The sequence below is a fragment of the Perognathus longimembris genome, chromosome 9 (assembly GCF_023159225.1).
Source record: "Perognathus longimembris pacificus isolate PPM17 chromosome 9, ASM2315922v1, whole genome shotgun sequence".
Taxonomy (NCBI): Eukaryota; Metazoa; Chordata; class Mammalia; order Rodentia; family Heteromyidae; genus Perognathus; species Perognathus longimembris.
Window position 1 is genome coordinate 58,665,760 of NC_063169.1, and position 17,230 is coordinate 58,682,989.

A 17,230-nucleotide genomic window follows, 5' to 3' on the forward strand; every position below is an offset into this window, starting at 1 on the left:
AAAATGAAATGAACAGCCCCTGGGTGTGACTTCCACCGACAGGAGCTCACGTGCCTAACTCAGTGCAGGAAGGCGATCGCTGGATCTGAATGGCCGGTTGTGTACTTAGTTATATTTTCTGCCTCTAAAGCTCACCATGACTTACCTACACAATGACTCGCCCCCACAATTCAAGGTCAATACAGAATCTTCCTGTCGGGTGACATGAGTGTCAGCTCAAGTAGACATCAGGATGTGAAAGCAATAACAGGCCACGTCATTGGGATGTGGTTATACAGGCTAAGTGTGGAGCAGAATAGGAGGCAGAGTTCCTTGGGTGTACTAGCTCAGATTACAAAGGTAGCATTCACTCACTATCTTTGTCCTGGTAGCCATCAGCAACTCAGTTTCCAATCACCTCCAGCCTGGACTGGGTGCTTTCTTGTTCTGGCAAGCACCTGTCATCTTAGGAATGCTCTTCTTTGCAATATCAAATTGCTTTTTTACTTGAATTTGGTGAATCACATCCAAAAATATTAACAAGTGAGATTTGGGGGACAAACTTTGGGGAACTTGGATGTCTGAAAGTGTACTCTACCCTCCCCTGTAGGGTTAAAGTGGAGATAAAATTCTAAGTTGTAGTTTGAAACATTTACTCCATTTGTTTCAGTTTCCCATTTTACTATTTTGGGAATCTGAAGCTACTGGGGTTCCTATGAGTTCCTATGAAATCTATGGAATCTCTGTCTTTATTCCTCTTTCACAATGATGCTGTTGTACATCTATCAAACAAGAGCCCATATCCTTCTAGAAATTGTTCAAAATTATTTTTATTTTCTTTTTTGCTCTCAAAGTCCAGTATTATACCTGCTTATGTTTCTGTCTCTTAGTTTTGTCTTCCAAATTGCTATTTATTTCCCCTGAAAGGTTTTTGTGGTGTTGTTTTTTAAATTTGCATCAACTTTAATTTGCCTTTAAATTACTTGTTTGTTTCAACTCACATGCTTAGAGATGTTCTTTAGGATACTCTTCTCTATTCATGATTACATTAGGGAAAAAAACAGAATTCCAAAGGAGTGAGTAGCATTTGATAGACTGAGCTTTATTGTAGGGTCCGGGTAGGCTGTTTGGGAATCTCCCAGTATGCATATTGTTAGGTATTTTTTTGTGGAATTGTTAACATTCCCAAGGAAGTTTCCTTCCTGCCTTGAATGTAAGGGTCTGGTAGACAGAATTCTGGAATAGGAGGAAAGGAAGTCAGGCATTGGTTTTCTCTGCTCTTGCTGTCACCATTCAAAGTATTAATCACTAGATTTTTGTAGTTGGGCACTGTGTATAGATCTAGTCACATTCATACACAGTCCTCATTGGTGGATTTTTATCCACAAATCCACCTACCTTGCTAAAAAAGAGAAGGAATGTCTAAGGTCTCCTGCTTTGAAAAACAGAAAAAAATGTTTAAGGCCACATATGGTAGTGGAGGCCTATAATTTCACAGCTTGGGAAGCAGAAGCCAGGAGGATTATGGGTTCAAGGCCTGGGATATAGAGTGAGTTCAAGGCAAGTTTGAGCTTTGTAGAGAGGCCCTGTCTCAAAAATCCAAGGGTGGGGGGGTCATAACTCAGTGGAAGCATATTTGCCTAGCATGCATAATGTACTTGGTTTGACCCTGCCCCAGCCAATATAAAAACTTAAAAAAAATATAATCAAAAGTAAAAGTATTTTCCCACTTATTTTCTCTTATACTCTCTCTGTTTCTACTAACACTGATTTTCATTCTTGATGTGCTAAGCAAAACTGTTGTCTACTAGCCGATCATGTTTTCTCATTTGTAAAAAGTTTGAAGATTATAAACCAAGGTTTAAAAATAAAAGCCACCATCATAGTTGACAAAGTATGGTTCCAAATAAAGAATGAAAACACAGAAATAGAAATAGCTGTTAAGAGGTTGCGGGGGGCGTAAAAGTCATTCATTTATTCTATTTCAAAAATAGTAATGCATAATATTTGTAAAACAAAGTTTAATGTGGGAAACTAAAAAAATGGTAATTACCTTTATTCTCAACTCTCAAGTGTGCTGTGTGTCTTTCTGGTCTCTACTTATAAACATTTGAATCAAATGTATCAGCATTTTCCATGTTATTCTCCCACAAATCCTTTTTAATATCTACATTCCGTTTATCAGTTGGCAATCTATTTCTGCAAAGGGTCAAATAGTATAATTCTTTGCTTTTGCAAGTCATATGTTCCCTGAAATGAGGGCAACAATAGAAATTATTTTGTTTGTTTATTTTTCTTAGTATGTCTATGACTGTGTACCCATGAAACTTAGACCCACGCAGACCTAGATTTGGGCCATAGAGCACAGTTTGCTGACCTCTAGATATTATTTCCAAATGTTTTATTCTGACATAAAGTCTCACTAATAAGTACAAAATAGCATAGAGAGATTCCATGCATACTTTACCTGGCATCCTCTGCCAAGTCACACTTTACATCTAGTACATCATCAAAACTAGGCTATGACATTGGCACAATGTACGTCATAGCTCAATGCCATTTTGCAACACGCAAACCACTCTATCCATGAAGATGCAGATCTAGTCCACCACATAGATTGCTTTCTTTTTACCCTGTATAGACCCAACCTCCCTCCTCCCCACAAAACACTCCTAGCCCTTGCCTATCTAAAGTTTTATCACTAATGTTCTCCCTTTGAGACTATTATACCAAAGGAATCATACAGGATGTGCTTTTTAAAATTAGTTTTGTTTTTCACTCAGGATGGAGATTCATCATATATCAATAGTGTTCCTTTCTTTTGCTAAGTAGCACATGATGGTTGGTTTAGCCATTCCCCTATTACAGGTCTTTTTTTGAGGGGGGGGGTTCTTCCCAAAGGGTCCTTTTACAGCTGAAATAATCTCATCTTCTGTGAGACACAGCATACAATCACAGATAATGCAGACTGCCCTCCTCTCCATGTTTCACTCAGCTTGCTGGGGGCAAGCAGCGGCTTCAGCATAAACAAGCTTCCAAATTGAACATGGTTTAGAATGTGGCAGTCCATTTACATCCACGGTTTGAGATGAATCATATCTATTATTCTTTTAAGGTTCCTGAGCTTGTTATAACTCACTGATTTAAACCAACTCACTGATGGATTCTGTCGGCACTGCCAGAGGCTGGGCAGGTAAGACCCCTAGTTACAGTCATGGCTGCGTTCCTTTGTCTCGACACTTGCAAAGACAGACCTGGGCCTGAATCTTCGTGTTGCCATTTACTACCTGTGGCCTAGAGAAACCACTGAACGTTGAGCTTCCATTTTCTCATTTGTTCAAGTCCTCTCGGCCCTTCCTCAAAGTGTTATTGTGAGAAGCACATGAGATAACACAGGAAAGGCCTTGGGTGGGGGTGGGGGCAAAAGGAAACATAGAAATGTGACTACACACTTGTTAAAATGGATTACCTCGTCTCGTGTTTTTGAAAAAAAAAAAAAAAGCAGTTTCCTAGTCAGGATGAGTAGACTTCATGAATAAATAGCATATAGACAATTGGAGTGTGGGAGGGGAAACCCAAGTAAAAATTTCCGGGCCAGTTTCACGAGCCTGAACGCCCAATGGGTGGGAGAGAAGGGCTCTTCTTGCTGAGATGGATGGCCTGTGTTGAAAGTGCAATCCCAATTAGCAGACGTGAGAAGAAATTATTTAAATCAACGACATGTGCAGCAGGCTACCCATCTGCTTCCTGTTAGCCAGACCTTCCTCTTGCAGCTTGTCTTCCCCCTGGTTTCCATGACCCTGCTCTCCCCTGCTTCTCCTGGCTTATCACCATCATTTTCTTGGCCCTTAACTGTAAGTTTCCCTAAGGAGCTTCTCTGTACTGCTCTTTCCATGACTTCTTCCCTGGCAGTATCATGCTTTACTTCATTCCTCAAAGCCTGCCTCTGTGCCCCTGACCTCCCTCGTTTCCATCCTGCTGACTGCACAGCTCCATTTCAACTCAGCATTTCCAAGGCTGAGATCATTTTTCTTCTTAAGATGGCCTTTCTTTTCAAACTCCCTATTCCTATCCACAACCCCATCGTCTTCTCCGGCCTTCCTTGTGAACTTAGTATGGTCCTTGAGGGTTGTATTTGTTTTTGTTCTCCCCACCCCCCACCACCACCCTGCACCCACCCAGCTCCCTCACAAAAGTAGGCCTTTGGTGAATTCTTTGAATCGTGTCTCCTGTTTCCTCTTTCCTTCTCACTTCAATCTGCCTCCAGCCTATCCCTCCTACCTTTGTTATGTAAGTCGTCCTCAACTCCGTGTAGTTGTTCTCATGAAGAACTCAGTGTCCTGATCGCTGCTCTTGCTTGTGGAATAATGCCAAGATCATTATTCTCAGATAAATCTCCATGCTCAGATCTGAAATTTTTTTTAAAGCACTACATACTCTATCTAGAGGAACCAAAAGGAAATGGCCTAAGGTGAAATTATTTAGACATCTACAATGTTTTGCTTTTCTCTGGATACTTTTCTAACTTACAGTAACTTATCTTCCTGTTTTCTCTCCTTTTTCTGTGTTGGACCCATGTACGGTTTCTCTCAACAGAGTATAGTATATAGCAGACACTTGGTATTTAATTAAACATTAAATGAATGGTTGGTCTTACAGTAGAGACTCTATTCTTGTTTGGCTTACCCCTTGCCCCTTGTGTAGGTACTAGGACTTGAACTCAGGACCTCTCATTCTCATTTGACTTTTTCATTCAAGGCTAGTGCCTCTACCACTTGAGCCACAACCCCACTTCCAGTCTGGTGGGTTTGTTTTTGCTAGTGAATTGGAGAGAAGAGTCTCATGGACTTTTCTACTCAGATTGGCTTTGAACCTTGATTCTCAGATCTTCGCCCTTTCTGAGTATCTAAGATGACAGGCATGAGCCACCAGTTGCCAGCTTGTTTGGCATCTATTTTTGTGTGTTTGTTTATTATAGGGTTGTTTATCAAACACCTATGTGTAGGTTGGTTGAGTCACTGAAGTATAGCATAGACAGTCTCAGTCCTCAGCTTCAAAGGAAGCTCAAAGAAGATACCCATCGGATCATTTATTGCTAATAGTATGGTGTGAACTTGGTGCTTTTGTCTAAAACATAGTTGTCAGGCACGGCAGTTAAGAACATATTAAATACTAAATCAAATCATTACACTCTGGCTGCCTGAAGGCTGTGACATTTACTTGTTTGGTGAAGCAAAAGGAAACAGGTGAGAGTGTGTGCATAGGATCTTCCCAAGAGGAGAGAGCCGTTGGGGGAGACGGAAGGCGGTGAGACACGTTGAGGTCACCTCCAGTCCATCGTGTGTTCTGGGCCAGGCCATTCCATGAAACTAACATAATGTGCTCTTGCCTCTCACGCAGATGGCCATCAAGAATTATTTCCCTGTGAAGTCTGTGGAAGATGCTTCGCAGCAGATGTCCTGGTAAACATAAAGACATTCTGTAGATGTGTTTCATTGGAGTTAAATGAACTGTCAAGTCAGTGAGGAGGCGGTGGTGCCAAGATTAAAGACAGATGTGGAGGGGGGAGCATGGGAAGAAGACAAGCACGGAGCCGGGCTGCCAGGCCCAGAGCACACAGAGGCAGATCGATGCCACCACGTTGTGGAAAGTGACCCTGTTCAACAGGACCCTTCTGAAAGCCAGCCAGACAGAAGGGGCTTGGCGCATTCCATTATCCCTTGAGAAATTTGGGCTCTTCCGCCTTTTCTTTAAGCATCAAAAATTCAGATTTCAAGGCCAAAACACCAGGGAAATTAGCTAGTCAAGAAGAATGAGCATTGAATTTCAGGCATCTGGAAACTTGGCTTTCAGCCGCAAATTTGTCACTAACTCTGACAAGTCCTTTAACCTCCTGTTTTCGACTTTGCCACGTATACAGAATCCTCAGATTTGAGGCATTTTATACCATTTGAACAAAATAATATATGAATGTAAGGCTTGTTCCAAAATCGAATTGTTATCCACATTCAAACTGTCTGTCATGCCCCCTTGGTAGCTTTAAAGCTGTCTAACCACTTGATTTATTTCACATGTAGGGGCTCAGATGGAGGGGAGACCCTAGTATTTTAAAGCAGCTCCCTCCCAAGAAAGATGATTTTTGGAAAGAAAAAAATTATAAAATGGTAAGGCAACCCACAGGCCATTTAGATGAGAATGATTTAAATGGAACATCCAGGGGTTAGACTCTAAAAACCAGAACGCATTTGAGGGCTAGGAATGAGGTTGTAGTTTTCACTTTCCTGGGGAATTTTAAAAATGAAATATCTTTTTCTAAGTGACAAAGCAGGGAGCTCCCAGAGCCGGCCGTGGCCCCGAATCTCCCAGGAGGTTGCCCAGGCTCCTGGCAGGCAGAAGGAACACCGCGTGAGAGTAGGTTTGAGACCAAGGAGGCGTATCTCAAGAGGGCTCGCTAAATGTCAAGTACGGTTTGGATGCGCTTGTGTTTCACTCTCTCAGCCTATCCTTAGGCTGCAGCGTACATTTGATCAAGTGATCTGATATCTCTGTCCTTTTGTGGTACAAGTGGCAGCTTGCTCTGAGTCAGGTGCCGTGATTTTTATAGAGCCTACTTTCTGCTGGGCCGGACAAAGCAACTTTGTAAATGGTAGCTAGAATGTAGGAATATGCCCACCAAGGAAGAGGTTAATGTGATCCCACAGAAGCACTGGGAACAGACTTCATGAACATGGTATACAAGCAGGACTACATGGGAGGGGTCTCCAGTTTTTGTGCCAGAAATGCAAAAGACTTAAGTAAAGAATATTGTGGCTAGTTTTTAGAATTAACTATCGAAAACCAAATTTAAAGTAAATCTCTTTAGGGGTTGTATCACCAGCTAGTCAGCTTTTCCACCAGTATATAAAAATCCTTGAGCTAGAATTACCTCACAAAGAGAAAAGATTGCCAGGTGCTGGTGGATCAAGCTTATAATCCTAGCTACTCAGGAGCTGAGATCTAAGGATCGTGGTTCAAAGCCAACCCCGGGCAGCAAAGTCCATGAGACTTTTATCTCCAATTAACCATCAGAAAACCGGAAGTGGTGCTATGACTCAAAAGTGGTAGAGTGCTAGCCTTGAGCAAAAATTGCTCAGGGACAGTGCCCAGGCCCCAAGTTCAAGCTCTATGACTCATAAAATGAGAAAGAGGGAGGGAGGGAATGTTTTGGACCATTGTTTTAGAGATTCCAGTCCCAAGTCAGTTAGCCCAGTTGCTTTTAGCCTGTGGCAGGGAAGAACATAGAGGTAGCAAAATCACAACAGAGCAAACACTCAACTTCTAGCTAGAAAGGGAGGAAGAAGGAACTAGAGTACCACGACCACCCTCAGAGACATTTCCTACAAGGATCTACCTTCTACATAGGTTCGTCTCTTTGATTTTGTAAACCAGAATGGCCTGGAACTCATGAGCCTCTTGTCTCAGTTTCCCTAATGCTGGGAGATTGCTATGCTCCACCCCCTGCTTGGACTTTATCCTTCTGCTTACACTTAAGCATTTCATAACTTCCCCAAAGCTCCACCCAGGGACCAAGCTTTTAACATGTGGGCCTTGAGGTAGAAAGAGTTGTGGGGGCCTTTCGTTGCCTGTGCCCCAACACAGGATCTAGTTATATGTAATATGGTTGCTGCCGTGAGTCAGAAAGATTTGCTCATTGTGTTCTGAGAGAGGACTGCTCCAAAGGAGTGAACTAGTTACTGAAGGGAAGGCTAAGTGCATGCAGGTGCTAAAAACTTGGTGACGGTGCGTTTTCAAATTCCATTCCCTGCCTTTCCTTGTCTAGACGAGACATGGACCGATATGTAGAAAAGTCTTCAACAAAAAGCGTATACCTTTCAATTCCTTGAAACAAAGATTACAGGGCACTGACATTCCTACTGTGAAAAAGGCTCCTCAATCCAAGGTAATGTTATCTTCTTTATTGTTTGTCCTTAGAGCAAGATACTTTATAAGCCCACTGTTGGGCTCTTTGTTTCCTTTTAGGGGTTTGGGGTTGTGTGTGTATGTGCACGCCAGTACTCTGGGACTTGAACTCAGGACCTGGGCACTATCCTTTAGCTAGTCACAGCTCCAAGGAATGCTTTCTGGTGTTTCATTGGAGATGAAAGCCACAGCGATTTTCCTGCCTGGGCTGGATCTGAACCATGATCCTCTGATCTCAGCTTCCTGAGGAAGTAGGGTTACAGGCACGAGCCACCGGTGCCTGGCTCTGGTTTCATTTGTAATGTTATTTAATTATCGTCTGCCTTTTTTGTTTTCTGTATGATCTTGCTTACTTAGACTTCCAAACCCACTTCGCTTTCCAGATGTGGCAAAAAGAATCTTGTTTGTATTTTCATTAGAGTGGCTTTAAATCTAGCAATTAGGAAGAAAGTCGCTTTTAATCTTGCATCTGCCTTCCTTAAAGTTTTGTTTTGCTTTTCCTGATTTGTATTTCTTTTCCCTCATTCTTGTGACTTGCAAATTTTATTACTGTCATTTCCAAACCTCTTCAAAAATTTCTTTTGGAAAGTATTCTCCTTTCTCTTCAAGATTCACAGTCCAATTTCTTATAAATTCAAATTGCAGCTCTTTAAAAAACACATAATGGCAATCAAGAAGTAGCTAATATAAGGTAATTACTGGTGGTTTTATTTCTTACAGTCTCAACCTGTGAAGAAATCTAACTGGAGACAACAGCACGAGGACTTCATCAATGCAATTCAATCAGCCAAGCAGTGCATGCTCGCCATGAAGGAAGGTCGGCCCCTTCCACCTCCGCCAGCCCCCACCATCAACCCAGGTGTGTGGACACTTTTTGGTTTACTGTTGAAGCTATGATTGACAGTGGGCCAAATTATCATGCCTCCTACATACCCTAGTGTTGGCAGGAATAATTACACAGAAGGACTTTTGATCAGTTAGATGAGTAATTGTATATCTCTATATAAGTATATGTACACTGTATGTATCTATACATATGTATGTAGTAGATGTTATCCTTTTAGTCAATTCTGATTTCAGTAAAGAGTCTGCATTTCCTCTCGTCTCAAATGAGATGCAGTCTTTCTTCATGGTGTCATTATATAACTCCGGAGACATCATTTACACCTTGGCTGAGGAGCAGGAACCCATGCAGAGCAATCTAAGCAGTTCTACGAGAGTTTCACAAGGTTAGCAATCCACAGCTCATTTTCTTAAGGTGATATTCTTACATCGCTCATCCTCTTATCCACTTGAAATTGCACAAATAGCACATCAATTTTTTTTTTCACTTCAACCATTTTATTTTGAAGAAGTTCAAATCTCAAGAAAAGAAGGAGTGGCTAGTAATGAACATTCAGATGGCTTCTACTGACATCTGACCGTTGTTGATGTTGCTGCCTCTTTCCCTCCCTCCCGTCTCCCAATCTCAGTCTCTGCCAGAACCATTTAAAGGGGAGCTTCAAGTGGAACGATAGCTCAAGTGGGAGAGCTCCAGCCTTGAGTGAAAAAGCTAAGCGATAACCCCAGGCCCTGAGTTCCAGCCTTAGTATCAGCACCTAATAATAATATTAAAATTCCTAAAGTTGAGTTTCAAACATCAGCCTCACTTCATCTTTAACTACTACTACTTTAACTACATTCTCCTGCATCACCACTACACTATTGTTACAATAGACTTCTATTGTCCCTAGCTCTCCTGAGAATGTCTTTTAGAGCTTTTTCCTTTCCCTCCCCTCTCCTAGACCAAAGTCTAGAACCCAGTCAAGGTTTGAAGGTGGCCTTCTGTAGCCTCCACCCCTACCAGGCTACTTATGTCTTAAAATGCCTCACTTCCCACATTACCCCTGCTTATTTCCTTACCTCCATGTTTAACTTGCTTCTCTATCCTGTCTTTCTGTAAAGTAGAAGTTAGAGCTAGAGGCTTAGTTAGATTAATGTTCATCCCTTTTCAAATATATGACTTGCAAATATTTTCTCCTAACCTGGGTACTGTCTTTTGATTCGTTGTGCCTTTAATTAAAGCACAAACCTTTTAAATGTTGGTCCATTCTTTTGGTATCATAGCTAAAAAATCATTGCTAAATGTCATGCCTTGACACCCGTCCCCTGTGTTCTTTTGTTTCATAGTTTTAGCTGTTCTCTCTAGGTCTTGCATCCATTGAATTAATTTTTATATGTGATATAAGATTTCAATCATTCTTTTGTGGCTAAATAACTTGTTTTCTCACTGACATTTGTTTGCCAGTCTTGACACTCTTATTTAGAAAGTCAGTTAAAACCAGATGCTAGTTGCTCACACTTGTGAGCAGGAGACTGAGATCTGAAGATCGTGGTTCAAAGTCAGCCCAGGCAGGAAAGTCTCTGAGACTCTTCTCTCCAATTAACCACCTGTACAGGAGTAGTGCTGTGATTCAAGTTGTGAGGCACTAGACTTGAGCAAAAATGCTTAGCGACAATGCCCAGGCCCTCAGTTTTAAACCTCAGGACCGGCAAAAGTAAGTCAGTTGAGGAGCTAGAGACTCAGGTAGTAGAGCACCAACTGAACAAGCAACTAGAAAAATCTGTCATTTATATGACACAGGATGGAAAAAGACAGAACACTTTCCTATCAGAATCAGGAAAAAAGCCAGATGGTAGCTCGTTCAACTCTTCTGATCATTCATTCATTGAACACTAGTAGAGACAATCCCTAGTATAATGGAATAAAAAATATGAGAGCTATACATAAACATAGAACATATGGTATAATGTTTGGAGACATCACATTGTAAAGTTATTTTTACAAACAACATGATCATGGAGTACATACAGGGAAAAAAAATCCTAGGGAGCTACCAAAAGCTACTGGAATTAAAGTGAATTCAATAAGGTGTCAGAATAGGAGAACAATTTTTAAATGAAATTTAGAATACCATTTGTAATAATCAAAAAACATTAAATACTTAGAGCTATATTTAATGAGGTATGTAGAGGACTGATAAAATGAAAACCATAGGACATTCCTTCAAGCAATTAGTGAAGACCCAAAGAAATAGTTTAGGAGACTTGATATTGTGTTGTGATGTCAGTTCTGCTCAATTTGATCTGCAGATTCAACTTCATTCCTACAGAAATACCTGCAAGTTTCCTTTGCCAACTAGGAGTTGGTCAGCTAGTCCTAAATGTATGCAGAAATTGAAAGTTTCCGGAGGAGTCAAGATTGTTATGGAAAATAAAGCACAAACTTAAACTCTTTACACTTTACAGTAACCATGACAATTCAGTACAGGTATATCAAACGACCAGAAAATAAAATCTAGCTATAGACACCCCTCCCAAGTCTTTAAATAAACCAGAGTAATTCAATAAAAGAATGGAAAGCCTTATCAACCAATGATCTTAGTATAACTGGAGATCCATATGGGAAACACAAACATTGATTCTTATAAAAATTAATTCAAGGGCTGGGAATATGGCCTAGTGGCAAGAGTGCTTGCCTCCTACACATGAAGCTCTCAGTTCGATTCCCCAGCACCACATATATGGAAAACGGCCAGCAGGGGCGCTGTGGCTCAGGTGGTAGAGTGCTAGCCTTGAGGGGGAAGAAGCCAGGGACAGTGCTCAGGCCCTGAGCCCAAGGCCCAGGACAGGCCAAAAAAAAAAAAAAAAATTAATTCAAGGAGGACTAGTGGCCTAAGGGCCAAAACTATAAAAATTCTATAAATAAAAATTGATTAAACATATAATGGCAAGATACAACATGTACTAACATTTTACAAAAAGAAACGTATTCTGTAAGTCAGGCATAATAGCACACCCCTATAATCCCAGAAATTGGAAGGCTGAGGCAAAATGATTCTGAATTCAAGGCCAGCCACCCTGGACTGTACAGTAAGACTCTGTCTCAAACAAACAAACAAACAAAAAAACCAAAACAAGTAATATATTTGCTAACTTGAGCCTCATTTCTTTTATAGTTATGAAAGATACTAAGAGAATAGAAAGGCAAGAAGCGCTGCGGAGCAAAAATTTATGATGCGTTTATCTGATAAAGGGCTCATCAGGACATAAGAGTCCTGATGAACTCTTACAACTCAATAAGAAGACCATCTAGTAAGAAAAAGAAAAGAAACTAGGCACTGGTGGCTCATGCCTTTAATCTTAGGATTAATACTTGGGAGGCTGAGATCTAAGGGCCACAGATCAACACCAGCCTGGACAGAAAAGCCTGTGACACTCTTATCTTCAATTCACCAGCAAAAAGCTAAACATACAGCTGTGCCTCAAGTGGTAGGACTCCAACCTTGAGTGGACAAAAGCTAAGGGACTTGCCCAGGCCCTGAGTTCAAGCCTCAGTACCAGCAAAAAGGGGTGAAGGGAGAGAAAGAGAAAGAAAGAGAGAGAAGTTGAACAGACATTATCACAAAATAATAATCCTTAGGTACATGAAAAATTGTTCAACACCATTATTTTCATCAGAGACATGCAAATTAGAACTACAATGAAGCAACACTGTCCACTCCCTTGAATGGCTAAAATTAAAGACTGAGACTACAAGTGTTGGCTGAGATGTAGAATAAACCAGAAGCCTGGTTTGCTGCTGATGGAAGCGTGATGAAATGAGCCTGACAGAAGCAGGAGGCACTGGAAATGTAATACATTATTTTTAGGGTGATTACAGAGATGTATAGGTGATTCATTGAACTGTACAATTAAAATAGATGCACTTTATTGTGCATAAATTATCCTTTCAAGAAGTTCACTAGAAAAAATACAGATACAAAACCTGTATCTGTAGAATCATCCTATAAGAATTAGCTAGAAAAAATTATTATTACTATTTGAGCCACCAGAAAATAATTTTCCCAACTGCTTTACTTTTCCAGTGACTAAGGAAAATGCAGCTTAAAATAACGTGTCATCTTAGACAATTCAGTAGGAGAATCTGTAGTCATGATTTTAGCAGTGCACATGTACTTTGGCACAGAATAAAATACATCCTTTATGAGAAATTGCTTCATTTCAACATCAGAAGCTACAGGGATGATAGCTACCTTATGGTTCTTTAATTGAATAACTGAAACCATGTCAGATGTGGTGTTGTGTACATTTCTCTCATTACCAAGTTGGATCTAAAATGTGGGGATTGTTGTTTTTCTTTGAAAAAATAACTCCCTTTGCAAGGCCTCATTATGTGTTCAATTAAGTTTTCTTGCTTTTAGATTTTATGCTAAAATGTAGTTTTATAATTAAATTCTTTCCTGTGCATTTAACTATAATTTTATGCAACAAGTAAAATGATTATATTCACTAGCTCATTTTCATCACAATTTGATTATTTTCATTATGCAGGGATTTTTTATTAGTCCTATATTTCAGGCTAACTTACTAGAAAATTTATACGCACTCACAACTAGAGTTATAAATAATATGGCCTTATAGGCCTACGTTTGCAAGTAATTAATTTCCTTTTTTCTCCCAGCAGGACTCCCTATTTTCCATGACTCAGATTTTTCTCATAAACCACACACACACACACACACACGCACACACACACGCACACACACACGCACACACGTATGTATATTCTAGGGCTTACTAAATTTACCACTGTCTGTAAATAATTCAAATTTCCAGGGTATTTTAATGGCTTACAGTCTGTGTGATGTATAAAAGTATTGTATAGTGATGTATAATATTTATGATTGGGATTTTCTGTGAGGTCGTGGTAATTTGATCACCATTGTGTATGACTTCATAGGAGTCCCAACACAACGTTTGCATTTTAAATGATGTTTAGCTAGACTCCATGGTTGGAGGTTCATACCTGTCATCCCAATTAGTTTCGAAACTGAGATTGGGAATACTGTGATTTGGAGCCAGACTGAGCAACAAATTACCCAGACCCTATCTCAAAATAAGCAAGATGCAGTGGCATGCACGATCATCTTGGCAACCAGGTAGGCAATGGATAGAAAGATCATCATCTGAGTCCAACCTTGGGCAAAAATGCAAGACCTTGTCTGAGTAATAGCTAAGACAAAAGGGGCTAGAGGTATGGATTAGTGGGACAGGAAAAAAGGAAGAAAGGATGGGAGTAAGGATGAAAGGATGGAGGGGAGGGGAGAAAGAAGGAAGGAAAGAAAAGGAAAAGTGGGCTGGGGATATAGCCTAGTGGCAAGAGTGCCTGCCTCGGATACACGAGGCCCTAGGTTTGATTCCCCAGCACCACATATGCAGAAAACGGCCAGAAGCGGCGCTGTGGCTCAAGTGGCAGAGTGCTAGCCTTGAGCGGGAAGAAGCCAGGGACAGTGCTCAGGCCCTGAGTCCAAGGCCCAGGACTGGCCAAAAAAAAAAAAAAAAAAAAAAAAGAAAAGGAAAAGAAAGGAAAGGGAAAAAAGAAGGAAGGAAGGAAGAGGCAAGGAAGGAAAGAAAGAAGGAAGGACAAGAAAGAAAAGGAAGGAAGAAAGGAAGGAAGGGAGGGAGGGAAGGAGGGGGAGGGAGGGAGGGAGGGAGGAGAGGGAAGAAGGAAGGAAGGAAGGAAGGAAGGAAGGAAGGAAGGAAGGAAGGAAGGAAGGAAATAAGAACAAGAAAGAAAAGGAAGGAAGGGATTGAAGGAAGAATGAAAGATTTTAAATGATGCTTGCTTTTTTTCTTTAATTTTATATGAGATGTGGACACTATATTCCCTATAAGAATCCATTTGTTGTCTCACATTGGAATCCATTGAAATAAAGAGAACAGTGGGATTTTTTTTTTCTCTATCGTCATGACTGATAGAGGAAGGAGAAGCATGATCTAATGAGATGAGGATGGAAAGGAACAGCAAGCTCACTCAGCCATCCCCTGTTCATATGATTGCTCCAGAAAAGTACATTTCCATTCTCCGAGCACTTGAAATTCTGTATACATGTAACCCACAACCCCGGCCACTCATTCGCAGGACCTCTCCCACCCCCTACAGCTCTGCCCCCTACAGCTAGACTCCACACCTTCCTGTGGATTCCGGGGGCCGACTGTTCCCTCGTCCCACAGTTTATCCTCCAAGTGGTCATTGTCCACTTGCATTGGCGTCTCTGAGGTTTTATTTGATTTTTGCTGTTTCAGACAGTCTCACTGTGTAACCCAGACTGGCCTTAAACTTACAATCCTTCTATCTTAGCCTCCTGAGTGCTGTATTACAGGTGTGTACCACAACACTCAGTTCTCTCTCTCTCTCTCTCTCTCTCTCTCTCTCTCTCTCTCTCTCTCTCTCTCTCTCTCTCGCTCTCTCTCTGACATTCTTGTTGGCAGGGGGACATTGAACCTTGGTCTCCATCATGGCATGTAATGTCAGACATACAGAAGTGTGGCCAAATGGGATTCAGCTCAGCACAGCCATGTCCAGCGGCTTTGCCTGACATGAGTCTGCCAATGCACATTTCCAATGTATAACTTCATTTCTAGCTGGTAAACAGAAGAAATCAAGCTGAGCACCAGATTCTAGATGGTTTTCTGGCAAAACATAACTAAATATCTAGTTTCTCTGAGGATATGGACTCCTGTTCTGTAGCTGGAAGCAAACTGGTCCAACCTGTTTGTTTATAGCAAGAGTTCGTATTTCTAACACCTCTCCTCTGTGCCAAGTGCCTGTGTGAATTATGATGATATCAAGGACCTAGTATGCCAAGGAGATAGAGGCCTAAGGAAGATGTGTGAACTTGCCCATTCACACATAGCACACACACAGTGAGGAGAAACGGGCTTACAATCAGTCAGATAGGCCTCTGAATCTAAACCTTTATCATTTCTCAGGTTGTCCTGTTGTGTGTGTGTGTGTGTGTGTGTGCATGTGTGTGTGCATGTGTGTGTGTAAGACATCTATCACCATGTGACATTTTTAGTTTTTATTTTGTGTATTTTTGTTGTTATTATAAAGGTGATGTATGGAGGGATTATGGTAATGAATATATTTTTTGGACAGTGCCACCCCTTCCTTTGCTCTTTCCCAGTTGTTCTCTCCCATCTCCACCCACAAGTTGCTTAGTTCATTTTCAACATAGTGTCTAGTGAGTAGCACTGGTGCATTCGTTGAGTCTTTGCTGCACCATTTCTGTGCTCTCCCATACCCTTCCCGAAGACAGATAAATGAACAAACAAGACAAGAAGAAAAGAAAAAGAACAGCAGCAAAGAAAATACCTTGCTTCCATTTCCTGGAGTTCATTTTGATAAATATTATTTTATATAATTTAAAGCATATAGGCATTGTGCCTTTCTGTTCCATCCCTAAGGATACCCTCCTTTGTTTTTATGGTATATGAGTTTTTATTTCTTTATTAAAAAACATACTCCTTGATTACACAGACACCATCTCATCACGCACAAAGTAGATCCTGAGCCTGGTTCGTTGCTGGTGTTAAGTTAGTGCTTCAGTGAAACTCAGGGAAAGGCAGTCTGTGAATTTTTACATTTGACCCGTATTCATTTTAGAAAATGATTTTCTCAGCTACTTCAAACTGCCAGAGGAGATGAATTATAAAAATCCTTCCCTAGAGACAAAGGGTAAAAGGCAACAACAATACTTATAAAACTATATGCTGTAAACCAACTGTACAACTCATGGGGAAGGGGTGGAGGGAAATGGGGAGGGGAGAGGAAAATGAGGGAGGAGGTCACAAGTTTGATAAGAAATGTACTCACTGCCTGATGTATGAAACTGTAACTCCTCTGTACATCACTGTGACAATAAGTTAATAATTTTTTTAAAACCCTTCCCTTTGAAGATGCTACTGCATCAACTATCCAGCCGTACACATTAGAATTTTGACTATGTGCTAATGTAAACCTAATCTAAAGCAAGGTTAAGGTGAATGCATTTCCAGACCCTTTCTGGGACGAAGTTCTTCTCTTCACCTCAGTCCACTTTGTGACCCCCTTCAAGGTGCCTAAAGCCAAACCAAGTGAAGGTTCACATGTGCCAGAGGGCCCCTGCCCTGCACAATTCTGCACCCTAAGACAAGCTGGTGTGGAAGCAGTGTGTCTTTTTGCCAGTGATGGTGATGGTCGCTTCTGACTCCATACTCCAAATCTACATGTTGAAAGTAAATCTCCTCTCCTCTACAGCTCCATCATTTTGCATGCCTTCCTGTCTCACTCGGTCCCACCCCTCATCACACTCCCCACCCCCACCCCACCCCACCCCTGGCCCGGATCTTCCCTCTGCCACCATGCTAATTCCTTGTGGTACTGGGGTTTGAACTCAGGGCTTGGAGCTTGCTAGGTGGGTTCCCT

The 17,230-nt window shown here is 41.2% G+C and overlaps 1 protein-coding gene across 1 annotated transcript in view; it reads left to right on the plus strand.

Annotated features, from left to right (window-relative positions):
- Zc2hc1b (zinc finger C2HC-type containing 1B) overlaps positions 1–17,230 on the plus strand; it is a 34,696-nt gene that overhangs the window by 282 nt on the left and 17,184 nt on the right. The window contains exons 2-4 of the mRNA XM_048354549.1: positions 5,380–5,441; positions 7,799–7,918; positions 8,659–8,797. Coding sequence (XP_048210506.1) covers positions 5,380–5,441; positions 7,799–7,918; positions 8,659–8,797 — 321 coding nt within the window. The remainder of the gene's footprint in view (positions 1–5,379; positions 5,442–7,798; positions 7,919–8,658; positions 8,798–17,230) is intronic.